Below are 27,243 nucleotides of genomic sequence, written 5' to 3'. Positions count from 1 at the left end.
CTATTATTTTTACCCATTATTGTATTTTGATATTCATAGCTCGACGTTATTTGCCAGTATCCATAATTTATTGATGATACAATTTAACGTTCTATATGGATCCAACTTCCATGTTTGGGCAATTGAGGAAGAACCCCTGAGGTTATATTTAAGAATCACATAAAAGGGGGTTCCATAGCTATATTAATGCAAGGGGCAGAACAGTTTTTGTTTTTGTTCTACATGGAACTTTACAACATTATACCACCCTGTTAGTTAATTTTGCCATTGAGAAAACACGTACTTTAATACTGCGTTATGAGTTTGAATTTAGTCCATTATCAATTTAACACGGTGACTAAGCTACCGCAACCTAACACTAGCTTAGACAACCGTAAACACTAAGAAATCATTAAATGCTGTGGGAATTGAAAGAGTCTGTTTATTCTGTATGGATTAATTGAATATATTTACAACAAATTGTTGAAGTTAGTAGTCTCCAGCATGGCGCCAGAGGTCAGAGTGCCCCTTTCGGCTTGAATGTGGACTAACTACCCTAGTCGAGGTTAAGTCCCCTAAAGAAAAATTGTCATTTATTAATTGAAACTGTAATATAAAAACATGGACATAGATTATAATATTAGTCATAAACATCAGTCACCCCTAATAGCAATGAAACCGTGGCAGTTAAGTCCGTGACATAAAATAAAAAAAAGTATCAGTATGACAAGCTGTGTAAACCTATATGCCTATATATTTCATTTTTCATTGCGAATGTCGCCATCACCACCGTGATCTTACTTTGGACATAATGTGGAAAGGAAAGTTGTATATTCTACGTGAAGACGAGAAACCATAAGTCACTAAATATATGAAATATTTCTAGTGGTTTTTATCGGCTTGAATGTTAGGCTATATATCTTGTCAGTTGTGAATTTCTCTTTTTAACCCCAAAGACAAAGTACCCTAATAATAAATATAATAGTAATAAAATTATACAATTATGCACAAAATAATCCTATGAGTGCGTAAAAGTAAGAAACGTTTTATTTACAATATTTTCAGTGCAAATAATTATTGACAAAAATATAATACAACAATTTTCTTCAAAGCTTCCAAAGTAAATTAGGCTACATCAAAATGGTGTCATGGTCTGAAATTTCAGAACGCGGACAAGTGGTTCAGATACAAATTCACAACAAAATATTTACTTCATTTGAGGAAAAAGTCATACATATTGCCAAACAGGCCTACTGACGTCCGAGCTAAACGATGGAGGCACACGAAGGTGAAAATAATAACCCGATAGGCTACTCTGTACAATATTACTGGCACTCCACTTTCAGACAAACTACGCTCTGAATATCAATTTATCAAAATAACATTTATATTAAATTATTAATTTTATATTAAAAAACGTTTGACCGCGCACTCATATCAACATTTGCGACGATGCAACTGTTTCTGTGAGTGCACCACCGACTGACGTCGCCTCCTCCGCGGTACTCACAGGGGCGGCCCCGGTCATAATCACGCTAGTCTTGTTGTGCTCAGAAATGTCCACGTCACTCTTGTCCTCCGGTCCATCCTCGAATTCGGACTCACTCGCTTCGCTCTCACACTCCGATTCTTCCGGCTCTTTGGGCTCGGTCTCGGTCAATGACTTGTTCGGCACCTCCATCTCCTTCTCCTTCTGCGCCTGGGCCTCTTTCGAATGCCTCCACTTCATGCGCCTGTTCTGGAACCACACTTTGACCTGCGGAGAAAGCAGAACGTTTAGGCTACAAATGGGCCTGGAGCCGGAGGCCTACTGACATTGAAAATAACCGATGTAGAATTAACTGAGTAGCCTAATTAAAGGCCCGTCTCTACAGAGCAAACCCTTCTAGATGAATGCATCCTGACAATTGAAAAATGAAGTGCCTAAATGACAGCACACATTGAGTTAAGCCTGGCAGGTAGATTACAAAAACAATAGGACTGAGTAAAAACATCTAGGCCTACTTACTACTACTGAGCTAAGTGGTTGTACTGTCTTGCATGATTTAACATGAATGCCCTCTCTGTATTTGTTTTGTCTAACCCAAATGCAGTCATTTGTGACTATGACCTTTCTCCGTTTGCAATAATTCGTAGTAATCGACTTTCATTTCCTTTTATAATTCTCGTCGATTGCGCAAATCCACAGTTGCAGACTAGGCAATATTACCGGGCGTGTCGTCTTTGAGTACACGCTTCCTCCTGTCTGAACAATGCATAGCCAAGTTTGATTATATTACCTACTCCATTGCGTTTGTCAAAAAAACAAACATGCAGATGTCAATGGTGTATAAAGACAGTTGACTGAGTGGGCCTGCTAATAGCCTGTAATCAATGGCCAATGCCGAGTAGATTACCTGGGCGTCCGTCAGACCCAGCATGGCAGCCAGTTGTTTTCTGTCGGGTTTGGTGACGTATTTCTGTATTTCGAAACGTTTCTCAAGTCCTTTCCTTTGCAGGTTAGAGAAGACCGCCCGCGACCAGGACCTCTTCCTTTTGTATGTCTGCGGCATCGTGTCTTTAGTGAGGACAGCGTATGGACCTGTATAAATCACGGGAAATAAAGGTTGAACAATGAACAATGTAATGTATTAGGTCAAATTCTAGGTGCGTTGATTGATTTTCTCTCAGCATAAAGGCGTTATAAAAGCGGTGTCAGCAAAATGACGAATTATATTCACAGAAAAATATACGAACAGGATGTAGACCCATGGTTAAAAAGCTACGACTGAATATGGAAGTCCACGTTAAAACAAAGATTGAAATGCCCTATGCGTCAAAAAAAGTGGTGCCTAAGTGGACGGCTACACTACCTGGAAAGGTGTCCTGAAACTGATGCTGCCCTGATTGCCGGGCGCTGTTTAGTGAGCTCATCATGGAGGACGCGTCGCTCATCCCCGGATCTATGGATGCGAAGTAGTGGCTCGCCGATGTCTGCACGGGCAAGTGGATCCCTGACTGACGGTTCGAGCTAACAATGGACGAGAGATCTGTCACAGGGCGAGAGATGAAATAAATAAGAAATTACCGCAACGCATTATGGATGAGTATTTGCCAACCGTGCAGCTTTGACTCTAAGAATGACCTTTAGTGCTGGTCAGAATGTTGACTAAAAGAGGTTCCTAGTTTTATGTGGCAACTGTGGCAGCTTGGATGTTTATGTATAGGGTTTTCTATGAGTGCGTAAAGGAGAGGTTAGGCCTACCATGAGGATGCAACAGTGGTTTTGGAGCCTTCGAGGTCATTAAACGTATAATTTAGTCAACAATGCCCTCTTGTATAAAAAAAATTCACAACATAACTACTTTCTTGAATACGCTCTTAGGCAGGGAAATAAAACCGATGTTTAAATACTTTAACTATTATAAACAATTCAAATATGACAACATCATGCTTGGCCTATAAAAGTTAACTTCAAAACGTACCTCTTAAAGATGATATTTCTTTTGTTTTGGGGTCAAAGTCACTTGACAATATCCGATCGATTCCGAACTTGAGGTCCTTGCTTGACGGTGGGGGAGCCTGTTGGGTGTTGAGACTTGTTCTCGAAACTGAAGTTACGTGTATTCCGTGTCTTTGATACGGAGACCCGGGGTTCAATCTCCCACTGTAGACGGATTGCTCTGGACCCAGGGGGGAAGGTCGCAGCGGAGATCCAGAGGAGTGAACCTGAGAGCGGTGTCCCATATGAGCCATTAGTGCCGAGGATCCCGGAATATTCTCAGCATCCCCGACCTGCAATATGTCAGCAATGCAAAAGGAGGGTTTCTTCGTTGTATCCACAGCGAAACCACCCGCGCAATAAGCAGACCAAAGACTAAAATTTGATGCGTAAAACGGATTGAGTCCGGCCGTATACATCCTAGACGTGCAATGTTGTCCCTCAGTTTATCAGAAACGACGATCCAACAATAAATTTGGCATCTAACGGTTGTTTAAGTGTAGTCAGAGAAGACTGCCGTCTTTGTGTAAGTGCCAGAAATCTCTCTAACACAACTGTGAAATGTTAGTCTATGGTCTAAGTACTTCCACAGTGAAGTTTCTCCTCTGACACTGATTGGTTGCTATCTAGCCAATAGCATTTTTATCTCGGACATAGAGTATGGCAGAGCACTCAATAACCAAAAAAGTCATTTTGGCAGGGAATTGAGACCTTTAACAATTTTTAAGTAAGCTAATCAACTGGGTGGTAATTTGGAGGTTAAGAGAGAATTGCATAATTCCACTCAAGTCGCAACTGGGATAAAGCAATTAATTACGCGTGAGTAGCCTAAACATGACATCTTAGCAGGTGGCCGTACATCCCCAATCTTGACTTCATACCCTGTCCAAACAAAATAGTTCAGTTGACAGTAGGCAGTTGCGGTTAATTGTTTTTCTGTGCGCCTAATAGTGGAACAAGGAGTACTTGAATGGAGTTGCCTATAGCAGCCAAATATCCAATTAGAGGATCGCTGCAATAACGCGGTGTCTATCTAAGTCTATGGTGGCAAACATAAAAACGCCCTTGTGACGGAGACGCGCTGAGTTAAGTGTTGCTAATGACCGTGACATGCTCGTTGACCTCAGGAATACTTCGGTAAACATTTCCCCCCCGCAGCCACTGACAAAATCATCTTCTTTGTCATCATCATCTTCATCGTCTTCATTATTGATTTAATTATCATTATGTATGACAGAAGAAATTACAACTAAAAATGCAAGGGTATTAAGAAAATGAAAACTATACTACATATAGGCTACTGTAGGTAATGTAATATTACTGTTTATTCCTACTTGGCTTTCAGTTCAACTGAACTTTTATTATACTCGATATGTTTCTGAAGTAAAAAAATTGTTCATATACATATCTTTTTTTTTGAATGTATCAAGCCTAATAATGTAATCCTATTTTCATTATAGGCACAGAATTAATTTTTTCTATTCCAAATGGAGCATACTACGACTATAAGAAGAGGTAGCCGGGAGAGGATCCTACAAAGTGAACACGCACAAGATGGAGACCGTACATGAAAAATATCTCAAATGTGTCGCTGCACATTATATCAGACAATCAATCGAATCCGTCAAATAGAGTTGGGACACAAAATGCAGGAGAGATACGGTGAACTACATTGTGGAGGCAGCCCTGAGTGCAGGAAACTTGTTTCTATTAGATTCAGGTCATCCTGTTTTTGATGGGCTGCGATTCGTGCTAAATGAGCGGATATGCCTGTTAGATTTGTCCCAAAATAGAATATATTTTAGTATTTTAGGAAACAGCAGAAATCCTTATTTCTTCCGGGGCAGTAGGGGGAAACTTTATAATGACTGTTAGAACTTCCTTTTTAAAATATTTGTGCAACTTTATCTCGACATGCAAGTTGCATGGTGACGCAAATCCGTCTTTGTGCTCATAATAAGAAGGGGAAATCTATTCCCCTCTAAAACGAAAACACAATTAACTTCAGAGGCGAAACTTAATCTGTATTCGATACTTCACCATTTCTCAACAGGTAACGAACATTAAGGATGGTGATTATTACGACAATGAGCAAATATGTACAGATTAGCCTAATTCAATTGACATGTTATTATAGGCTAGAAACACCGTTGTTGTTTCTTTCTTGAGTAATAATAAATGGCTTAATAATAATAACTAATGACAATACATATAGTAGTAATACAGTTGTGTTAAATAAATTCAGTAATATTTATAATAAGGAATAATCTTGTATCGTATTTGATTATAATATGCAATTTTTACAAAAAAATACATACATATATTACATATATATTTTTTAAATGTTTAATCTTATACATTCCATTTATAACAAATTCATTCTTATACACTTCTCTGCGATTAACTGGCGCGTTTACCTGTTTCGTTTGCGTGTGCGCGAGCGTGCATGACAAGTTTCCTAAAAGGCAGGTTTATTCAATTGTTATCCCCCAAATTCTTACCACATAAGGGCCTACACACGTAACCGCATAATCATACTGCATAGCCTACTGCATTCATTAAACTCAATTCATTACTGGCAAAAACTATTAACGCGTGAATCACAGTTTCGAGCTGCACTTTTCCGGGTTAAAAGTAGTAATGAAATGTAACGTTTGCCCTCGGTCATGCAGTCCAAACAATCCAGGGAACGGGATGTAGCGAGGCGCAGCGGGTTAGCAAGCCTTCGTTCTTTCCAAGGCTGACGAGCCTTCAATATAGAAAACCATTAAAACACGCAGAACCGCTTCTTTTTTTTTTTTTTTTATACAAAAGTCTTTATTTTACAATATGGAACCTGATGCAATAGTTCCATATACTCTTGGAAATTAATTGCATAGCGAGTGAATGTCGGGTTTATTCAGTTGAAAATGTCAGAATTAACCATGTGACAAATCGACAGTAATTTTCTACAGCTATGAATTTTTTTTTCATTTAGTTTTCATTTATCAGGGATATGCGACACCTGCCTTTGGATGCTTGATTTATGTCCCATTTGGCCCCAGGACGAGTGAACACACTCCAATAATCAAGTAATGACGATCTTCAGTTTAGAAGTAAATTACTGGAAACACCTTTGTTTTCTTGGACTACAGGAAGTGTGTGACACCACGTCGACCCGGAGGACGTTAGCTGCCCATCCCTGAATTAGTACATCAATGTGTAACACAAGTCGTGTTATTGTGGCGTAAGAACAATAACAGTCTAATAGTTGTCATATAGCCTAAAGGCTACGGTGCTGTGTATTGTGGGCCTATCCTGTTGTGGCTATCAGTAAGTCCCAAGACCCAGCTACTGTATAAACAAACACGTTGAAAACAAAATGTCAAACCATGCATAAAAAAACAACGTTTGACAGCTATATCTGACCACCTCTGACTAACCGCATTCACTTCAAACCTATTGTTGTCGGTTGATTGCTCTGTGTGTATATTTCAGGAAGCTTTATCAGACCTTAAGGAAAGCTTGAATGAGCGCGTCAGCCAACAACTCTCTTGGATGAGGAGTTGGGACGCAGTCAAATAATTTCCATTATTGAACGGAGAGTTATTAGCCTACTCCCCTCTGGTAAAACTTAGACCTAGGCCGTGATAACTATTTCTGGCAATGTTAGTCTCAGGAAGGAACTTTCTCAGATTTAATGGGACCTGGGCCATTGTACACGTCCTTCTGTATGGCACGGTGCCATCATTTCCACAGCAACGAAAAAAAGAGTTACCGCAGTGATCCAAAGTCAATTGAAAACAGGATTGTCCCGTTTATGTGACTCCAAATATGGCTTTTATTATATTCAATAATATTTGAATCGGTTATTTTCAATAGGCCCCCATGTTGTGAGGAACAACCGCCTGTCCAGCGTTTGAAAAAGTCTAAATGTTTTTTTTAGGATTGTTTCAGGGTGTCTGCCCGGCCACTTGTGCAACAAACATCATTGTCTGTGTTTTGTCTGGGCTGTATATGAGTAATCTCACGAACTCCGTGATTGAGGGGTGAAACAGCCAACCGCATGAAATACTATAGCCCGATTGCCTTCAAAGCACACGTAACATTTCATGTTTTAATCTTTTGGCATATGCTCTTGTCTAATGTGAATTATAATGCACACATTTGCATAATATAGCTATGCGGAACAACCACACATCTCAGCAGTAGTAAGGACACTTTACTCAGTGAAGAGGGTTACACCGGTTAATGTAATATCACTGATTAATCTAATAACACTGGTTAATGTAATAACACAAGTTAACATTATAATACTGGCTAATGTAATAACAAAGTTTATAACACAGGCTATTGTAATAATACAGGTTAACATAATAACACAGGCCATTGTAATAGGTCAATGTGATAACACAGGTTAATAATTCTGCTGGTAAACAATAATGATGGTAAAAAATAATTATAATACAGGTTAATGTAATAACACAGGTTCATATTACAACACAGGTTTATAATAACACAGGTTAATGTTATAACACAGGTTAATCATTACACAGGTTAATATTGTAGCACAGGTTTATAATAACACAGGTTAATGTTATAACACAGGTTAATGTTATAACACAGGTTAATATTATAACACATGTTTATAATAACACAGGCTAATGTTATAACACAGGTTAATGTTATTACACAGGTTAATGTAATGACACATTTGTACATCAAACAAACACTGCTTCAAGTAAACAAATTTGAACAAGCTGGTTAAATTGCAAATGCATGTTGGCTCAAAACCATTTAATATTTCCCAGCATGCCCTACTGATTTTTCAACACCTGTATTACCACACATACATTGACTAATTGATTGATTAATTATATGCTACACAAACATAAATAACAGTACATTTGATTTAGCTACAATTGTATTGTGATGAGTTCCTGAGATTTTTTTGATCAAATTAAACAGGTGGATTTATCGCATAATTTAAAAGCGACCAGTGGCCAGAAGCTGCTACTACGAGAATTGGGATAGTTTGCTTAAAATGTTTTTACCTTGAGAACTACAACAAAAACACTAACCATGTGGAATGGATGTTTTGATCTGATTAAAATCATTGTAAAATTACTGTAAGCTGTTATGAGTTCAATCAAAAGGCATTCCTCTAGGATTTTGGATGCATTAAAATTCTTTAAGAATTAATATTAATGCAAAAAAAAAATGTGTCTTTTCTACAGAAAGCAGAACATACAGTCATCATTGCTTCCTGACCCAGACTATTGTGACATCATGATAATGCACTTCATTTTATCACAGGTGATTTGCTGTCATTACTACATGCTCTATCACAAAGTGAGATGTCCCTCTTCCAATTGCCGTAGGCCGAAACACTACATCTTGTTTACTTAAAGCAAAAAGAAGGGGATCATATATATTTTTATACACATTGAAGTATTTAAACAAAGCTGTGCTCATTCAGTACCAGTCAGAAGGTTTATATGAAGTTAATTATCTGGGCAGCATGTAACATTTCTGTTACAAATGTCTCAATGTGTGTTCACAATGATGTCACACTTTTCCCAAGAATGCCGCTATGAATCATTTGTTGTTCAGTAAATGTTCTTTAAACAATGTACATTTGTGACTGGTAAGCACACAAATACAGAGTAGTTCTGGTTGGTATTGTATTGAGTTGTACCCTAACCATACAACACCACCATACACCACCAAACATATTAACCCAATCACACAACCCCTAACAAACAACCCCAACCATACAACACCACCATACACCACCAAACATATTAACCCAATCACACAACCCCTAACAAACAACCCCAACCATACAACACCACCATACACCACCAAACATATTAACCCAATCACATAACCCCTAACAAACAACCCCAACCATACAACACCACCATACACCACCAAACATATTAACCCAATCACACAACCCCTAACAAACAACCCCAACCATACAACACCACCATACACCACCAAACATATTAACCCAACCACGCAACCCGTATCAAACAACCCCAACCATACAACCCCAACCACACAACCCCTAACAAACAACCCCAACAACACAACCCCTAACAAACAACCCCAACAACACAACCCAACCACACAAACCCAAACACACAACCCTTAACATGTAAGCCAGAAAACAAGTAAATATTCTGAAAGAAGACTGTCGAGACAACAAGATGGTGTTCACCGGTTTAGAGCCTGTGACTTTCCTCCGCTTCCTGAGATCAGAATAAAAAAATTGGACACATTTGGGCACGTGTCCAAAGTTATTATAAAACCGACTGTCAGGACAGTACGTTTCGGGCTACAAATAACTTCCACAGTCAAACTCAGAAGATTGTTAGAAACACTTAGGTGTTTTCCTCTGTACCATTTATAGGTAGGAATGTCTTGTGATCTGAAAATGTATCAAACATGAGTTCTTATACCTCCCACATGTGACTTTGCATGTGTGCACACTTTTTAACTCTATTTTATTTATTTGTAATATGTAAAGTTTTCTCCCTTCCCCATTTTGGTCAAATACAATTGTATCTATTGCCATGCAGAGTTGAAGATGGAGGCAAGACTTCCTCATTGGTATATGCACCAGGCCATTCTGCTCCCAACCAGGAAATGACTTGGATCAAGGCATGTGGGGGCACACTCTCTCACCTGATGACCACAGGTAGCGTTGCAGGCCTGAGTGAGTCAATTGACCGCTGACAATGACACAAGGAAATTCCTGCTGACGATGCCTCCCCACTCCTCGGGCCATAACAGTGGCAGAGTAATGGTTCAAATTGAGACTTTAGTAGATAGCTTGTTGCTACAAACATTTTGACTGTTGCACCACCTTGGAGTCCCACTGTCTGAATGTCTATTGGTATTACTCTATTATGTTTATCACTTTTTTGTGTTGTAACTGTGATTAATGCAGTGGTCTAAAACACAATGTTATTTGTGTTGTAACTGTGAGTGATGCAGTGGTCTAAAACACAATGTTATTTGTGTTGTAACTGTGAGTGATGCAGTGGTCTAAAACACAATGTTATTTGTGTTATAACTGTGAGTGATGCAGTGGTCTAAAACACTGTATTATTTGTGTTATAACTGTGAGTGATGCAGTGGTCTAAAACACTGTATTATTTTTGTTTAACTGTGAGTGATGCAGTGGTCTAAAACACGGTTTAATTTTTGTTTAACTGCGAGTGATGCAGTGGTCTAAAACACTGTATTACTTGTGTTGTAACTGTGAGTGATGCAGTGGTCTAAAACACTATCTTTTTTGTGTTGTAACTGTGAGGCAGTGGTCTAAAACATAGTCTTTTTTAGTTTTGTAACTGTAAGTAATGCAGTGGTCTAAAACACTGTCTCGCAATGCAACAGTGCCACTGCGACCATTGTTTATTCCTTCAAACGTGCCTGTGGGATTTTCCTAGGGCAGTTGCAATTAGGCAAAATACTTTCCTGCTTAATAGGAGGGTTGGTTTTTTCCTTGGCATGTTGCACTCTAGTGACTCCTTGTGGTGGGTCAGGGAATAGCTAATAGAGGACATTGGCTGACTTCCTGGTTGAGTGAGCAACCAGGAATATGATATGAGAGAGCTCTTAATTTCTTCCTGTATTTTTAATGGTCTCGTCCAGGCGAACCATGCAGTTTTGTTTTTGTTGCTGGATATTTGGAGACCTATCTATGTTGTTCTGCTGCTAAGGGCCTAGCCAAGAGCAGATGGGTGGGAACCTCAGCTCCCCATCAGTGGAGATAGGAGTCATCACGAAGGAAACATAAAAATTTAAAAATCTAAATCCTCCAGCACTGATCATGGGAAAATATGGAAACCTAATGGATTTTCCCCTAGCGTTTAGGCCAGCAATCCCCATCTAGAGAGTTCAAGTCCACTAATGTAATCACAGGCCAAAAGAGTGATTGTCTCTGAATAAGCAATCACTATGTATTAATCCCTTGTTTAGATTAATAACACATGAACACATTTGATTGAATCCATATATAATGACTATTCCGAATGTGGATTATTACATTTCCAAGCACTTCTCCCAATTAAATATAATTGTCTAATGTTTTTCTTTCTTCACCCCTTTGAGAGAAAAAAAGACAGCAAATCCCCATTAATCATTCCAACAAAAACATCCAAATTTATATTCCAAACCTGAGTTTAGCCTTGTCTCTACAGTTCCAGTGGTTATAGGCCGTATTCAATTCAAATAAAACAAATTCACAAGAAGACGAATTATTACAATCCTAACATTGAAACAGAAGTCCCTGAAAGGCTACGGCGTGGGCGATGTTCTCTTTTTGTGTGGTCATGGGATTACTGCTCCTTCCCCAACTCAAGGATATCCAGTAGATAAAGATTTTGGACGTGGTCATTAGACGGACATTAGCAGACTAACCAAGCTCGCCGGAGTCTGGCCTGTCGTAAAAACAATCGAAGGGCTTTTTTAATGGAACCTTTTAAATATGATGGTGTCCCACTGTCTGTACATTAACAACCCCGTGTGTTTACATAAAAACAGGCTGGGTGCAGATTAAAGCTGCTCCCCCTCAGTGCCTCTAGTGAATAGTGGCTTTTGGATTTCTAGCTGGGTCAATGTACACTGGGTTAAATCACGTTTGCTGAGCACTCCGGGGTCGCAGTGGTAAATGGGAGAGGAGGCTAATGGAAATGCAAAAGGTCATCATAACAAACCATTACTGCTCCTCTCTGCTGTCCTGGCATGCATCCCACGAAGCGGAGAAGAGCCGAGGCACCCCGGCCGCACATTCAAATGACGCCAATGTGACCGATGGCCAGGGTCGCACTCGGCAACACGTAAAATTGGAAGTTATAGACTCTCTTCAAGCACGGTCTGTGATTGCGCACCAGAGTGATACATTTTAAATGTGTTTACAACAACCCTTCACTATTGAGGTAAAGCAGAACCTGTCAGCGCTGAAAAGATCTATATCCGTGTCACACTCTGTCCCCGGACAAGCGCCGCTGCATCAATTGGTTCTAATAACATGTCACTGTGTAAACAAATGCTGAAATTATCGGGTGGGAATTACAAACAGTGACGGAATCCGAGGCTGCAGAGCAGGTGCCCATTGGTACCTCGGACTAAATGTTTTACTATTATTGACACCTTTGTTGAGACTTTCATGAACAGGTTTACTTTAAAGGGGTTTCATTGAAACAGTGTGTGGTGTGTGCGTGAGCAAGTGCCTATTTCAAATTACTGGAGTAGGTAAACTACAATATATTGACAAGGGCTGGAACATTATACCCATAGGCTAGGCTAATGGTTTCTACCTTAGGAAACCTTGTCGTAGCCCTACCTGATTTGTAGCCTCGTAACAACCGGAGCGACTAACTCATAAGCCCGCGAGATTCCGGGTGGTCGTACGGGCTACCTGATTTGTGGTTACTAACAGAACAATTAAACCAAGGCTATGCTCGAGCGTGTTCTCACGAAAAGACGTATTACACCGCAAGGATGAACTTGATGGATTCCAGTTTTGTCAACCCTCCAAAGCTGTCCAAACAGACCCTGTTTTACAGCCCCTCCCTGAAAGTAGGCTGCAGCTGTCAAAATTACGAATAAATCGGAATTGTCATTAAAAGCAAAACATCGAGGCAATGCCAAAATAAAACAATAACATCAATTTAACATTCATCATTATTATTCTGTTTAATTTCTGAGGCGTCATCACTTTTAAAGCCACATAATTGAGTCACGAAACTTAGATGTTAGAGTGGGCTTACATTCAAAGGCAATATCAATTCTTTGTCAGAAATAATTTGTCCTAGGCCTTAATCAAATTGAACAGTGTTATAAATAGTCTTGATTACTTTAGTCTAGAGAAAAAAATTAACACAGGCCCTTTGTGAGCAAGAAAAATAGTCTGTGTCATATGAGGTAAGGTCACGCAGTGCAAGTTGTGCTACTGCACAATGTCCATGGGGAGCCCATGTCATAAATAAAGTCAATATTTGCGTGGAACAAACACACATCTAGGGCCCCCTAGGTATCTGCAGAGATGGGCCTGCATTTTGGGCCCCCTTGGTATCTGCAGAGATGGGCCTGCATGTTGGGCCCCCTAGATATCTGCAGAGATGGTCCTGCATGTTGGGCCCCCTAGATATCTGCAGAGCTGGTCCTGCATGTTGGGCCCCCTAGATATCTGCCGACAGGGTCCTGCATGTTGGGCCCCCTAGATATCCCGCAGAGATGGTCCTGCATGTTGGGCCCCCTAGATATCTGCAGAGATGGTCCTGCATGTTGGGCCCCCTAGGTGTCTGCAGAGATGGTCTTGCATGTTGGGCCCCCTAGATATCTGCAGAGCTGGTCCTGCATGTTGGGCCCCCTAGATATCCCACAGAGATGATCCTGCATGTTGGGCCCCCTAGATACCTGCAGAGATGGTTCTGCATGTTGGGCCCCTTAGATATCTGCAGAGATGGTCCTGCATGTTGGGCCCCCTAGATATCTGCAGAGCTGGTCCTGCATGTTGGGCCCCCTAGATATCCCACAGAGATGATCCTGCATGTTGGGCCCCCTAGATACCTGCAGAGATGGTTCTGCATGTTGGGCCCCTTAGATATCTGCAGAGATGGTCCTGCATGTTGGGCCCCCTAGATTTCTGCAGAGCTGGTCTTGCATGTTGGGCCCCCTAGATATCTGGAGACTGGGCCCTGAATGTTGGGCCCCCTAGATATCTGCAAAGCTGGTCCTGCATGTTGGGCCCCCTAGATATCTGCCGACAGGGTCCTGCATGTTGGGCCCCCTAGATATCCTGCAGAGATGGTCCTGCATGTTGGGCCCCCTAGATACCTGCAGAGATGGTTCTGCATGTTGGGCCCCCTAGATATCTGCAGAGATGGTCCTGCATTTTGGGCCCCCTAGATTTCTGCAGAGATGGTCTTGCATGTTGGGCCCCCTAGATATCTGCAGACTGGGTCCTGTATGTTGGGCCCCCTAGATATCTGCAGACTGGGTTCTGAATGTTGGCCCCCTAGATATCCCGCAGAGATGGTCCTGCATGTTGGGCCCCCTAGATATCTGCAGAGATGGTTCTGCATGTTGGGCCCCCTAGATATCTGCAGAGATGGTCCTGCATGTTGGGCCCCCTAGATTTCTGCTGAGATGGTCTTGCATGTTGGACCCCGTAGTTATCTGCAGACTGGGTCCTGAATGTTGGGACCCCTAGATATCTGCAGACTGGGTCCTGTATGTTGGGCCCCCTAGATATCTGCAGACTGGGTCCTGTATGTTGGGCCCCCTAGATATCTGCAGACTGGTTCCTGTATGTTGGGCCCCTTAGTTTACAGTATTATTGTTTTCTGTGTGTCAGTGGTAAGGTCTAGGCCCTTTACCCTAAAGTTTAGAACAATTTATTTTCAAATTCTTAGTGGAAATAATGTTTCATCCAATTAATAAATTATTTTCCCCTTTTTGTGCAGATTTCACAATGGATGTCCGGACAGCTGGCTAAAGCGCTTCCCCAGGACAGGGCACTGGTCAGGGGTAACACTCCAGGGAGGACCGGTTCTGAGGCATCCATATGCACTAAAACGAATAATCGTTTTTCCACAGTATCCCAAGAGTCCTATATTTCACCAAGTTTAAATGTAAAGTGCATCTCAAAACATATTTTCTCATGTCAGCCTAAAGGTCAGCGGATTATGACCACTCAAATACAGTAGCCTGATTTGTTTTGCTAAGCAAATAGCCTGCCGTGAATAACACAACTATGTAATCAGAGATTCAAGTCCTCACGCAGGTCCTTGTTTGGTCCTTATTACGGCCTGGTAAATGCTTAGCACATACATGGGTCAGCCTTAACTAAATGCTGTCATCTTGTGGCCGTTCTTGATGAAAATCTCTTATATTATAATAATAATAATAATAAAACCATATAACTTGACTAGGCCACAAGGGGCGCATATACACTGGAAAGACACTTTTGATTAGACAAAAAAATTATTGTGCAGCCAAGATATTTTTTCAGTTAGTGGTGCGAATGCAGCCAAAGGAACGTGAGTTTGATATGTGAATAGCAAAAAAAGATGTCAGATGCTGAGGGACATGCAAATAACAGCTGCTAACTTCAGGTCCATTAATGAGCAGAAAAACGGGCTCTTTTTTACTTAATCATCCCTTCGCCTCCCGACGTCTCAGTATGGCCTACACGTTGCCTCTAGCACGTCGAGTGTGAGCCCGTCTCCCCAGAAACGCACACACACCGATCCCCTGGGACGGAGCGAGCACATTTTGAACTGAGCACGTCTCTGCCGAAACACACAGGCAGGCCTAGGGTAATGCACAACAGGCTTGTACGGTCCAAATAATTTACGACAGGTGGGATTCCTTCCCCTTCTTATCCCAATAAAACAATCCATTTGTATTTCCTCATAGCACACATTTCACTGTGGTAAGGCCTGGTTGCAGCTGTCCACTCGATAGTTTCTGGAGGGACTGAACTGCCCTTAGAAACACTCACTTTTGATTTAGTTTTAGTGTTCCATTATAGACTAAATTGCAGGTTTTAAATTGGTAGCCTGTGTGGTTCTGATTCTGAGACACTGAACGCAGTAGTTTCACAAGTTAACCCATTTCCTTCTCAGAATTGCCCAGCAAGATTACTTTAGTGTTCCATCCCAAGAGGAAATCTTTAAGTTTGAATGCCCAGCCAGAAACAAGGGGACAATGTGGTTTTACCAACTTCGAGATGGAAATGATCTTGGCTTGTGTTTAAAACATATCCCTTTCACTGGAGCACCACACCATACATATATTACAACCAAGCCATGCCATTTGATATAAATATATCCTTTCAGTTCCTGTAAGGGGAACCGAATCTAATGGCAACACAAACTCTCAAACCAAACACAGGATCACTGATCAGTTCTGGATGTTGCAGATGGGCCAGCTGCAGTTAGCCTGTCAGAGATCCCAGGGGTTGGCACTGAGGATATGTTCAGGGTTTAACCTCTGACCTCAATTAGGGCCTAAACCATTAGTGAGGAAGTGGCCGGGTTAGCGGACAGGGCCAGGACAACAGATGGACCAGCTGGGGGCTTCTGGTGGTCTGACAGGGGACAGGTGACACTGCACACCTGGACATTGACATGACACATAAAAAAAGAAACGTTTTAACAGACATTGAAGAGATAGGCCAAGTAAAGAATTGGCAGATATGAGGCACAACTGTGTAATTAACAACTATTGAATACTTATGATTCCTGGTTAATTATTCAAAATGAATACCCAACAAAGAATTCTGTGTCGCCGCCAAACCCCCTCCAATCCCCTGCTCAAAAAATGCATCTACACATTTTATTGAGTTATTTATTTACAAAAAAAACATTTAACTGCAAACCCTGCCCATTTCCATGTTGAACCAAGGTCATTAGATCTAGTCAACGTTGTCCACATGGCACTGCAAATCACTAGCGAATCTGCACACTTAACATTAATAATGTTTAATAATGTAAACAATAATAATGTAAACACATCCGTTTCATATAGTGACTGCTTGCCAGGCTGCTTATACAGTCAGTCTCGTCTAAGCGCTTAGCCTTACCGGTAATGCCAGCAATACAACATCATCTCTTCCAATTGACAGGAAAATAAGTACCAAGAAGCACTTAAGTAATAGACTTGCCTATTTTTCCTTCAGAAACCTATTTTAGGAGTAGCTTCATTATTCAATGAATATATGAATATGGCAAGAACAGTTGCAATCACACAGGAATGATCGTATCCCAGATTGATCTCATAGCACTCTTGAGGTAATGCATCGATATCAGTAGTAGTGTAATTCTGACTGTTACTGTTGCACAATGTCAGTCTTCCTACAACAAGTATTCAACCATTCAGACTGTTGTCTTGGGCAGTATGTATAGAGCAATAATGGAAAACCACTTTTAAAGCATGAAACCGGGAAAACAATTTCACATGCAATATATTGTCTAAGTTCTCCAAGTCCATTATTTCATACCTGGGAAATGGGGCTGTTATCCTGAGCTATTCCCAATTCGAACATTTGTTGCGAGAGTCACCATTCCCAATGATACTGGCCAAATGTAAAAACAATCAGTCACCACATTACGGCAACCACAAAATGTTTAAAGAAACTGCCTGGGGGTTTTCAAGTTTCTATTAAATATGAACGAGAATAGATTTATAAATTAAACAGTTTCCCTTTTACAAAATGGTAAATAAGTATTAAAAAGCAGCTCTATTTTGGAATTATATTTGGAATATTCCAGTTAAACGGCTGATTGGCCAGCTCATCCTTTTGTACACAGCTAATTAACCAGACCAAACCCCTCAAGGACAATGAGACATTTGAAAAATGTCCAACCACAAGAACAAGTACAAGATGAGTCAACAACTTTATCTGGTTATGAGTTAACAGAGTATTAACTAATTAAAAAAAGTTACATTTTTTTGTGGACAGTTACTTTAACCTCTTGATTCCTAAAATGACTGCCACCACCGCTGCCATTTCAAGGTGCCATAAAGATTATTCACCGGAAATGGACAACCAGGAGAGACCAACATGGGTTTTAAAGACTGTCATGTACAATTACTTGAGAAACATCACTCTCACACACTCTCACACACTCTCACACACTCTCACACACGTTTTAAACATTGTAAGGTCATCGTATCATCTCAGTCTTTGGACCAGTCAATCAGCTGTGCTCCTCTACCCTGCCTTCGTCCAGTAGTCCCGTCCTCTCCGCCGCGGCGTCTTCGTCGTTCCTCACCAGGTGGGCACAGGACGGAATCTTGGCCAGCAGGTGGGTGTGGAGGTTATTGTACAAGGCCGCTCCCACCAGCAACACGATGAAGCCTAACACCTGAAGGCCGTGGAACTCCTCCCAGCCCAGGGCCAGACTGGCCACCCAGATCACCACGGTGCGCAGGCTGTCCAGAACCATGCGCGTGGTGGCGCTGATCTCCTTGGTCACCGAGATGCCGGCGAAATTGAAAAACGCGATGGACACAGTGTTGCCGAGCAACGCCAGGATTATCATGGGATTTTTGCCAATCTGGCAAAAGGCGTCCAGGGCGTCCTCAAGGACGTGGCGAGGGTTGTTGCTGAAGCTACCCACCGGGATGTAGAAGAAAGGGATGAGGAGCAGTGATAGAATAATGAAACCAAAGAAACCTGAAGAGGAGAAGAGCACAAGTCAAGATGGCCGTCAAGCCCGAATCCACGTCCAGCAATGAATTTAACATGGTTGCCGGCACTTTAAAGGTCCCATCCTTGAGGGACAAAAGGAAATCGGATTAAGGTATTACACACGTTGACCGAGAGAAGAAGTCTTACAAGATTAGGCCTCATTGGGCATGTTGCAGCTAAGAAACATGTTTTGCAATCTGTTCTGCTCGCGGCCTTTCCGAAAAAACTGGTTTCTTAGGTGCAGCGCCCGCTGAGGCAGAATCCGGCAGAACAAAACAGGATCTGTCGGTTATGATTACAGTCCATAAAGCTGTACAAACACTGTTGCTTTATGCAGTTCTCAAGTTAACCTACTGCATTCACTGGCAAATGTACATGCTGACTGTACCTTCCGTGCCCACTGCCCGCAGAGGATGAACGTCGTGCTTGTAGACAAACTTCTCTTCCAGGACCATCTGGACGGCAGCGATGACCTGGGCCATAATGATCAGGAGGTCACCTGGGGGTCAGAACCGATGGCTAAGGTTTTTGCATGGTGGCAACAGCTAACGTCACCCCTCCACTGGAATGATGCCCAGTGTGAGTAAAACATTGCGTATGACAGGGGAAAACGTGTGGATCACTATAGTTACCAGGGTGGGGCACAGACAAGGCCGATTTTGTAACTGCCATATGTGTACGGCAAGAAGAGTTATTCTGCAAGTTCGGCGTCTGAGACGTCGCACGTGAATAACTAAGATGCTTACAGACAAGAGACTGATTCATAAATCATCAACATTGAATCCAGAGTTTTACGAGGAGATTTCGAACAACAGAAAATAAAAATGTTAACGCCATCCAGGAGAGAATTAAAACAGGAATTAAGAAATTTGCTGACAATTTTTCTTCCAGTCAAACACATTGCTCCTCTAACCCGGTCCCTAACCGGTCCCAACCCGGTCCCTAACCGGTCCCAACCCGGTCCCAACCCGGTCCCTAACCGGTCCCAACCCGGTCCCTAACCGGTCCCTACCCGGTCCTAACCCGGTCCCTACCCGGTCCTAACCCGGTCCCTACCCGGTCCTAACCCGGTCCCTACCCGGTCCTAACCTGGTGCCTACCCAGTCCACCACCTCTCTCTCCGCCTTACCGGTGATGACCTCGCTGAGTTTCCGCGAGTCGTCCTTGTGACCGCTCATGAAGTCCGCCAGGCCCACCACGACCAGACCCAGGATGGTGATTAGGATGCCGGCCCACTGACTGACCACAAGGCGGCGCCCTAGAAAGGCCACAGACAGCAGGCCCGTGAAAATGATCACCGCCCCGCGCAGCATCTGGAAACTGGAGGCGCTGGTCATGTTCAGGGCTGTTGGGGTGGGGGGGACACAGAGGGTCATCCACAGACCTGTTCTTTATTTCCATGCATCCCTGAGTCAGCCTGAAGCATTGTACTTGCGGGACTATTCAATTGGATCGACAGGCAGGTCTACGCAAACTTCCCCTTTCATACATTCAAACCTACACTTCCCGATTACTCTGTTCCTTTTCCTAATCAAAGGGGGTACATACTTCACAAGAACTTAAAGGGGAACCTCAACATCAAAATTACAGTTTTGGAATTGTGTATCTGACCATAAAAGGTTTTTTTTAAGCATACTATTTAGGAAAATAACTTTAAAATACTGTACTATATATGGTGCAAAGGGAACTGAACGTGAACGGCATATGTCCTTTAAGCTCTGCAGTCCCAACAGAAAGAGAATCTAGATCAATACCCAGGATGTTGGAGTCACATACCGACATACATGATGGAGGTAGCGGTCATGTCACAGAGGGCAGGGGGGAGGAACAGGAGGGGGTTGAACCTCTGGCCTGCATTCATCTTAGGTTCTACTCTCCGTCTGTCATGACAAAGAAGCATGTGGAAAGCAGCTAGACAACAGAGCTCCCCCAGGAACATCCCTACGGCCTACGGGGGGGGGATAAGGCAGACGGACAGACAGACAAATACAGAGTTACACACAAACACAAATACACACAGTCAGTCAGAAGGATCAAACAGACATCGACAGAAACCCAGAGAGAGACAGAAACATGCAGAGATTAAAAACATCAGTCGGCAGTCAGAGGACCTTCCCATTCGAAATGTTGATGAGGACTAGTGATTAATGTATGTCTCGGCCTGTATGTTATTTGAGGGGATGGGAAATACTGTACCTGTACAAACGGGTGAGAGAATGAGTGTTCCGGGGAGTCATGGCAACCCATTGCGGAGAACATGTCAGCCCATCTGAGGAAGTGGAACAGAAAGTTAATAAGGTCGGCTCAAAGATGTCACACCAAGAGAGGAGTCAGAAAAATGTCACAAAGAGGCCGATGTGTTCGCGACCCTTGTGTTGCCATGAAAGGGGGGAAAACTTGTGACAAAAAAACAAACCTGCATGTGTTACAATGTCAATTGACAGAGAGATTAATGTCTGACTGAGTCATTTTCAATTTACAGACCATAATATAAATCACACCAGACATGACTGGTATGTGACTGCTCCCTGGCTGATTCAGTGTGGACTATGGGATATTGTTACAGCGCTTATCCCACATAAACAGACAGCAGAGGATACCTACATACAATATTGTATGTTACAATATTTACATAACTGTCAGTGTGGTGGCGTTACATATGTTGGTGTAGCCGTCATTGTGTTGCGTTTTCAGATATAACTGTTGTATATTGTAGGATTTAAGTTGTAAAAACTGCATTTCTGTTGCAGATAATGGTAATACAATAATTTTATTTTCAAATATAAAAGCTCTAATGCAATCAGCATTCAAGGTCCATCCGGTTTATAATCATCATAAAGGGGCATTCAAAAAGTACTAACAACAAAGGTACGTTTAAATGTTAACGAGGCCACTGTTCTCAGCTCAAAATATATCATTCACGTCAGTCAACCGCAGCGTGAAGGGGTTTGGTTTCAGGTGGTTGCTCTGGTAAGAAGCCCAGAGAAAGTAGATGAAACATGACCTCTCTGTGTGTTACATTTTCTCATAGCAGATGTAACCAGGTGTGAAGACACAGACAGTATTTGGGCTAATGTATTACAGTGTATTGCGTTGCTATTGTGGTATGTATATGATCAATTGTGTTGTGCATCCGGTCACTGGTATGACTTATTAATAGCTGTGGTGTTTGACATACAGCGGGACTTTAATCAAATTAGACTACATTCAACCAAACATTGAAAGTTGAACGTTTCGTTCCAAATAACACAAAATACCATACAGTGGCAGAATTACACATTAATGGCTGAGTTCAGACACTTTTTTTGCGTGTAAGCCAAAATAAGGTGTCAAGACCCTAGGCCGTAGTTAGCAGAAAGGTCTGCTTCTTTTAGTTTTGTGACACAAAGCAAACCGTGATTTGCTGATGCAGCGGTGTCCTCGCGCTTCATGTTGCAACTCCACAAGATAAGATGATTGACGCAACCGGCACGTGAAAGGTTTCCCTCCCAGTCTGGCACTTTTGTCTGCTAAGCAATTTCGAATGGATTCATTATATTTCGATGACATTTTTACCTAAAGGTTTAATTCTCAGCCGTCGTTGATTCTTAAAATTAAATGACCTTATGGAAATCCAAAGTTTTTAGAAAACAACGATTCATGTTCAGTTGCATAGGCAAACTGTAGCCTGATGCAAAATAACAATTTTATGAATTGAGGCACAATTGCTAAGTTCAAGAGAATTTAAAACTCGCAACCAACAGGAGATACATTACGCCTGAATCTTGATGGTCTTGACGTTAGACCTTGATACATCATTGTGAACACCTAGAAATCAATTGACTCCATGACTGAAGCGTTTACTTACTTTGCTGATAGCGTGTTGATAGAGCCTGTTGTGAGCATGAGACCCGCAAGAAAGAGTTGATAATTTGTCCAAGCCATGTTGGACGTGTGATAATGGAGAACACTGTCTTTGTGCTATACTTCTTCTCAAAGCAAGATGTTTACCAGCAACCACTTTCTTGCCATTCAGAAATCAAATCACATGACTTTGAGCGTGTCAGCTGACTAAGTGCGCACGAGCAGTAGAAAGCTAGGATAGTTTCCTGTTGTGGTTTTGCCAAATCCAGCTAAGTCTGCAAGAATCTCACAAAAAAATGTTTTAGAAAACCGTCAGATTAGTAATTAACTTCAGGAAAAGATTTTGATGCAATTGCAAATGCGTTAGTGGTGCCTGCGTTTATAAATAAATGCATACATACGTTCATACATTTATACACACATAGACAATTCATACTGCTTATTTGTGTAAAAAACGTTATCTGAATTATTAGGCGCACATTTTTTTGGGGAAACAAAAATCGACCTTGAAAAGAACAGAGTGAGAACCACTGGCCTTGAGGCTTGTCACATGGATGGGAACAGCACAAAATTCACGGACCTCTGAAAAGCAGCAATGTATTTACAACATGCATCATTAAACAGGCTTGTCATACGGGTAGCCAGTGGATGTTTTGTTTACATGCTCAATGTACGTGTATGATTATTTTTATAGGTTGGCCAAAACAGGCTATGTGTTCAGAAACACAATGTGTTTCACGTTCAAAGACTATTCATGGTTTTTGATTGCCTTAAAGAAAGGGTTAATTAAACAAATTACAGTTAGGCTTTGTATTCTTCCCGGTTTTACATGGACTGTGAACTGTCTTAAAAGATCCAGTTGATATGTGATGGGATTCTCTTTTGTCATTAAAATTCACTGAATTAAAATACACTGTTGAGTAATTTAATGTTTCAGAAATTGAACAGCAGATGGCAGCCAAGTCCAAAGATGTTTGGCCGGGGTTTGTGTTATTTTGAGTAGCTCAGAGCTCTATTATTTACAGTGTGTAAAGGTCAAGGAGGTGAAGGGAACTGTTCGGTAAAGGACAGCTACCAGCCTTTCCCCACACTTTCATATATACAGTGACATATATAAGTTATGAATTTTCAATAAATTGGCAGACATTTCAAAAACTTTTTTTGCTTTGTCATTACAGAAATTAAGGCTGTAATACAACAAAATGTGGAGAAACTGAAAGGGTCTGAATGCTTTCCAAAGACATTGTATATTATTTGAAATGTGGTTGGGGGAGGGTTGTTCAGACATCACTATTTTTGGGAGCAGGTCAAATGTTTAGAGGTCAGTAGAAGCCCAGATGAACCCCATCATTACAGTGTTGCTGTCTCCCAAACCCCTCCAAAAATGTCAGACATTTTAAAGGCAGCTGAACTGTTAGAGGCTGAAAAACCTAAAGTTACTACAAGAAATTACAAAATAAAATTGCTCTGCTTTGGCAACACACCGTCAACATGGGTTTCTGCCTGCAGAGTGCAGTGGGAATTGACTCAGCAGCTTCCGTCGTTGACTGGGAAGATGTTGGTTGGGTTGGACTTGTCTGGCCATGCAACAGCGACTCCATGTGGTTGGAGGGAGCAGCTGCAAGCCAATCATGAGTGTAGGCCAGAGCTATTCAATTCCGGTCCTCGACTATCCTCCACTATTAATAGGGGACTGATTCAGACCTGAGATGCCAGGTGAAGGCGATCAGCTAGCAAGTTCAACCAAAAAACTGAAGTGTTTCGGCCCTCCAGGACTGGATTTGAATAGCCCTGGTGTAGGCTGTGGAATGTATTCTCCTCTACAGTGAGTGCAGAGATTGCAACAGAAACTTGAAAGGCCCCAGAAGTGCATTGTTTCACATGTCGATGTCCACCGTCTCGATCATTAAATGTTCATGAAATTAAACGGGGTGAAATAAATGAATAAAGTAAAGTACTAAAGAGTAGGGTATTGTATGTAGGGTTTATTTATTTAAGTTCACATTGGTTCAGAAGGACCTCTAATGTTCATGCCACGTCTGATGTTTTGGAATGTAACTGAAATGGGATGCTTGTTGAATTTCCACCCAGCCCGCGTGTGCCCTTTACTGAAATAGCTCTTATGATGGAGAACAGTTTCAGGGCATGCAAATGCCAAGGACAACCAGACAGCCGCTGAGCGATTTGGGAACCCACTGTTCTGACCCCTTCTCACTGTCTGTGGATCCACTTGTCTCTCCTCACTGCAGACTGGAGCCCTCTCAGCTCACTCTCGGCTCGCACTCCCAAACAGTGTCTGTTCAATAGCCTCTCCTGGCAGGCTCACCTTGACCCTCTTAGAGTGCTACACACATGGGGTAGAAAGATTCCGCAAAGGTTTGTTCCACTGTCCCTGTAGGATACTTTTTTGGTTCCAGGTAGAACCATTTTGGAACCACTTTCCCCAGTGCATTCTACATAGAACTCAAAAGGTTTCTAATTGGAACCAAAAAGTGTTCTCCCTACAACAAACAAATATTTGTTTGTTTACAATCTGAGAATTCCTAGGTGTTTTTATGTAACATTTCAATGTTTTCATGGTATTCAGTGTATACAATTTCCCCAAGGCTTTCATTCACAAAGGGGAAACATTGTATACAATAAATACAGTGATGGGAAACATTGTATACAATATATACAGTGATGGGAAACATTGTATACAATAAATACAGTGATGGGAAACATTGTATACAATAAATACAGTGATGGGAAACATTGTATACAATAAATACAATGATGGGAAACATTGTATACAATAAATACAATGATGGGAAACATTGTATACAATATATACAGTGATGGGAAACATTGTATACAATATATACAGTGATGGGAAACATTGTATAAAATAAATACAGTGATGGGAAACATTGTATACAATAAATACAATGATGGGAAACATTGTATACAATAAATACAGTGATGGGAAACATTGTATACAATAAATACAATGATGGGAAACATTGTATACAATAAATACAATGATGGGAAACATTGTATACAATAAATACAATGATGGGAAACATTGTATACAATAAATACAGTGATGGGAAACATTGTATACAATAAATACAGTGATGGGGAACATTGGGTATGGTAAGTAAGGTAATGGGAAACGTTGGGTATGGTCAACAATGCCCTCTCTCCCTCATTTGGAGCATGGACACCTGTTTGTCACCATTACCCTCATCTGTGTTCCTGATCACTGTCCCTATTTAAGTTCCTCCTTTCCTAGTATCTTTTCGATCTTTGTTTGGTTCCCAGACAACTGTAAAATGGTTCTCTTTTCGTGTGTTTGTTTCAGTTTTGTTATGTCTTAATTCTTTTTATTAAATGTCCTCCGTTCTCCCTGCTCATGTGTCTTGCTGCCAAGCTTCAATGGTACACAATGTCACATTGCATGCAATAAAATATATGCAATGTGCACCACACATAAAAACTTTTATGCCTGCTGTCAGGTATGTTAATCTGATCACTAAATAAGGGAAAATGAATCACTGATGAATCTAAATCTGAAGATGTCTGTTGTATTTCATTATTGATAGAGGCATGTAATGGGCTGAAAATAGAGGCAGATTCTGTCACAGATGCAAGTAATAAGGTGAAAATAGAGGAAGATCTGTTACAGAGGCATGTAATGAGGTCAAAATAGAGGAAGATATTGTTGGGGTGGAGGCATGCAATGAGGTGAAAATAGAGGAAGATACTGTTGGGACAAAGGTATGTAATGAGGTGAAAATAGAGAAAGATACTGTTTAGAAAGAGACGTAATGAGGTAAAAATAGAGGAAGATACTGTTGGGACAAAGGCATGTAATGAGGTAAAAATAAAGGAAGATACTGTTTGGACCGAGGCATGTAATGACGTGATAATAGAGGAAGCTACTGTTTAGAACGAGACATGTAATGATGTAAAAATAGAGGAAGATACTGTTTGGACAGAGGCATGTAATAAGGTGAAAATAGAGGAAGATACTGTTTGGACAGAGGCATTTAATAATGTGAAAATAGAGGAAGATACTGTTGAGACAGCCAGTGGAGCCTGGAGTTAATTCCATGCGCCAGTGTCTTAATGGTAGACAGTGGTGTTCATTGACTATAATTCTGCATTCAACACTAATGTTCTGTCTTAACTCATTACAGAGCACTGGGTCTGGATAGCACCCTGTTCAATGGAACACTGGACTTTCTGATGGTCAGTCCTCAGGATTTGACAACACATTTTCTCCTCTCTAACTGTTAACACTTGGGTCCCCCAGGGATGTGTCCTCAGTCCTCTGTTTTACTCCCAGACTGTTAACACTGGGGTCCCCCAGGGATGTGTCCTCAGTCCTCTGTTTTACTCCCAGACTGTTAACACTGGGGTCCCCCAGGGGTGTGTCCTCAGTCATCTGCTTTACTTCCTGACTGTTAACACTGGGGTCCCTCAGGGGTGTGTCCTCAGTCCTCTGCTTTACTCCCTGTTCACCCAAGACTAAGTGGCTCTATCGAACATCATGTCTGACATACAATTCACAAGTGACACCACAGATATAGGCTTGATAATTCACACTTTGTTTACAATCAGTTGCCAAAAATAAGTTACTCAGTGTTTACATAGCCAAGGACGTGTCAGGGAACATTAATCTAAAGATCATCCTGAATGGAACAATCATGACCTTGTATGTGAACTGCTCTGCGGTTGATCAAGACTTCAGCAGGTAGTT

At 41.5% G+C, this 27,243-nt stretch overlaps 2 protein-coding genes and 1 long non-coding RNA gene across 4 annotated transcripts; 1 reads left to right on the top strand and 2 right to left on the bottom strand.

Annotated features, from left to right (window-relative positions):
- Nucleotides 1-1,015: 1,015 nt before the first annotated feature.
- On the bottom strand, nt 1,016-4,059 carry hlx1 (H2.0-like homeo box 1 (Drosophila)). 2 transcript variants are annotated; one of them, XM_010878396.4, is made up of 4 exons: nt 3,444-4,059; nt 2,832-3,008; nt 2,376-2,560; nt 1,016-1,735 (listed from the first exon to the last, which is right to left on the bottom strand). In XM_010878396.4, exons 1-4 carry the CDS (start codon nt 3,877-3,879, stop codon nt 1,412-1,414), a joined length of 1,122 nt encoding a protein of 373 aa, XP_010876698.2. In that variant the 5' UTR covers nt 3,880-4,059; the 3' UTR covers nt 1,016-1,411. The 2 variants fall into 2 exon arrangements, with proteins under 2 accessions (XP_010876698.2, XP_010876699.2); XM_010878397.4 differs by lacking the exon at nt 2,832-3,008 and having other exon boundaries at nt 1,017-1,735.
- A 1,316-nt stretch (nt 4,060-5,375) lies between these two features.
- On the top strand, nt 5,376-10,134 carry LOC105015323. Its single transcript, XR_828364.4, has 3 exons — nt 5,376-5,513; nt 8,677-8,755; nt 10,027-10,134. It is a non-coding gene; the product is annotated as an uncharacterized LOC105015323 (long non-coding RNA).
- A 6,681-nt stretch (nt 10,135-16,815) lies between these two features.
- On the bottom strand, nt 16,816-22,694 carry slc35f6 (solute carrier family 35 member F6). The gene is made up of 6 exons (XM_010878399.5): nt 22,504-22,694; nt 20,853-20,925; nt 20,433-20,604; nt 19,786-20,001; nt 19,045-19,155; nt 16,816-18,641 (listed from the first exon to the last, which is right to left on the bottom strand). Exons 1-6 carry the CDS (start codon nt 22,578-22,580, stop codon nt 18,163-18,165), a joined length of 1,128 nt encoding a protein of 375 aa, XP_010876701.2. The 5' UTR covers nt 22,581-22,694; the 3' UTR covers nt 16,816-18,162.
- Nucleotides 22,695-27,243: the final 4,549 nt, after the last annotated feature.

This window comes from Esox lucius, chromosome 14, assembly GCF_011004845.1.
Source record: "Esox lucius isolate fEsoLuc1 chromosome 14, fEsoLuc1.pri, whole genome shotgun sequence".
NCBI classification, from domain to species: Eukaryota; Metazoa; Chordata; class Actinopteri; order Esociformes; family Esocidae; genus Esox; species Esox lucius.
This window is presented reverse-complemented; position numbering and strand designations above follow the sequence as displayed.

Coding starts and splice junctions, on each gene's coding strand:
- hlx1 (XM_010878396.4), bottom strand. CDS start 3,879: ATGTATACGGCCGGACTCAATCCGTTTTACGCATCAAATTTTAGTCTT. Junction 3,009..3,443: donor AGAAATATCATCTTTAAGAG/GTACGTTTTGAA, acceptor GCCCTGTGACAG/ATCTCTCGTCCATTGTTAGC. Junction 2,561..2,831: donor GTTTCAGGACACCTTTCCAG/GTAGTGTAGCCG, acceptor TGATTTATACAG/GTCCATACGCTGTCCTCACT.
- slc35f6 (XM_010878399.5), bottom strand. CDS start 22,580: ATGGCTTGGACAAATTATCAACTCTTTCTTGCGGGTCTCATGCTCACA. Junction 20,605..20,852: donor TCTCTCACCCGTTTGTACAG/GTACAGTATTTC, acceptor CCCCCCCCGTAG/GCCGTAGGGATGTTCCTGGG. Junction 18,642..19,044: donor GCGGGCAGTGGGCACGGAAG/GTACAGTCAGCA, acceptor TCTCCTCTTCAG/GTTTCTTTGGTTTCATTATT.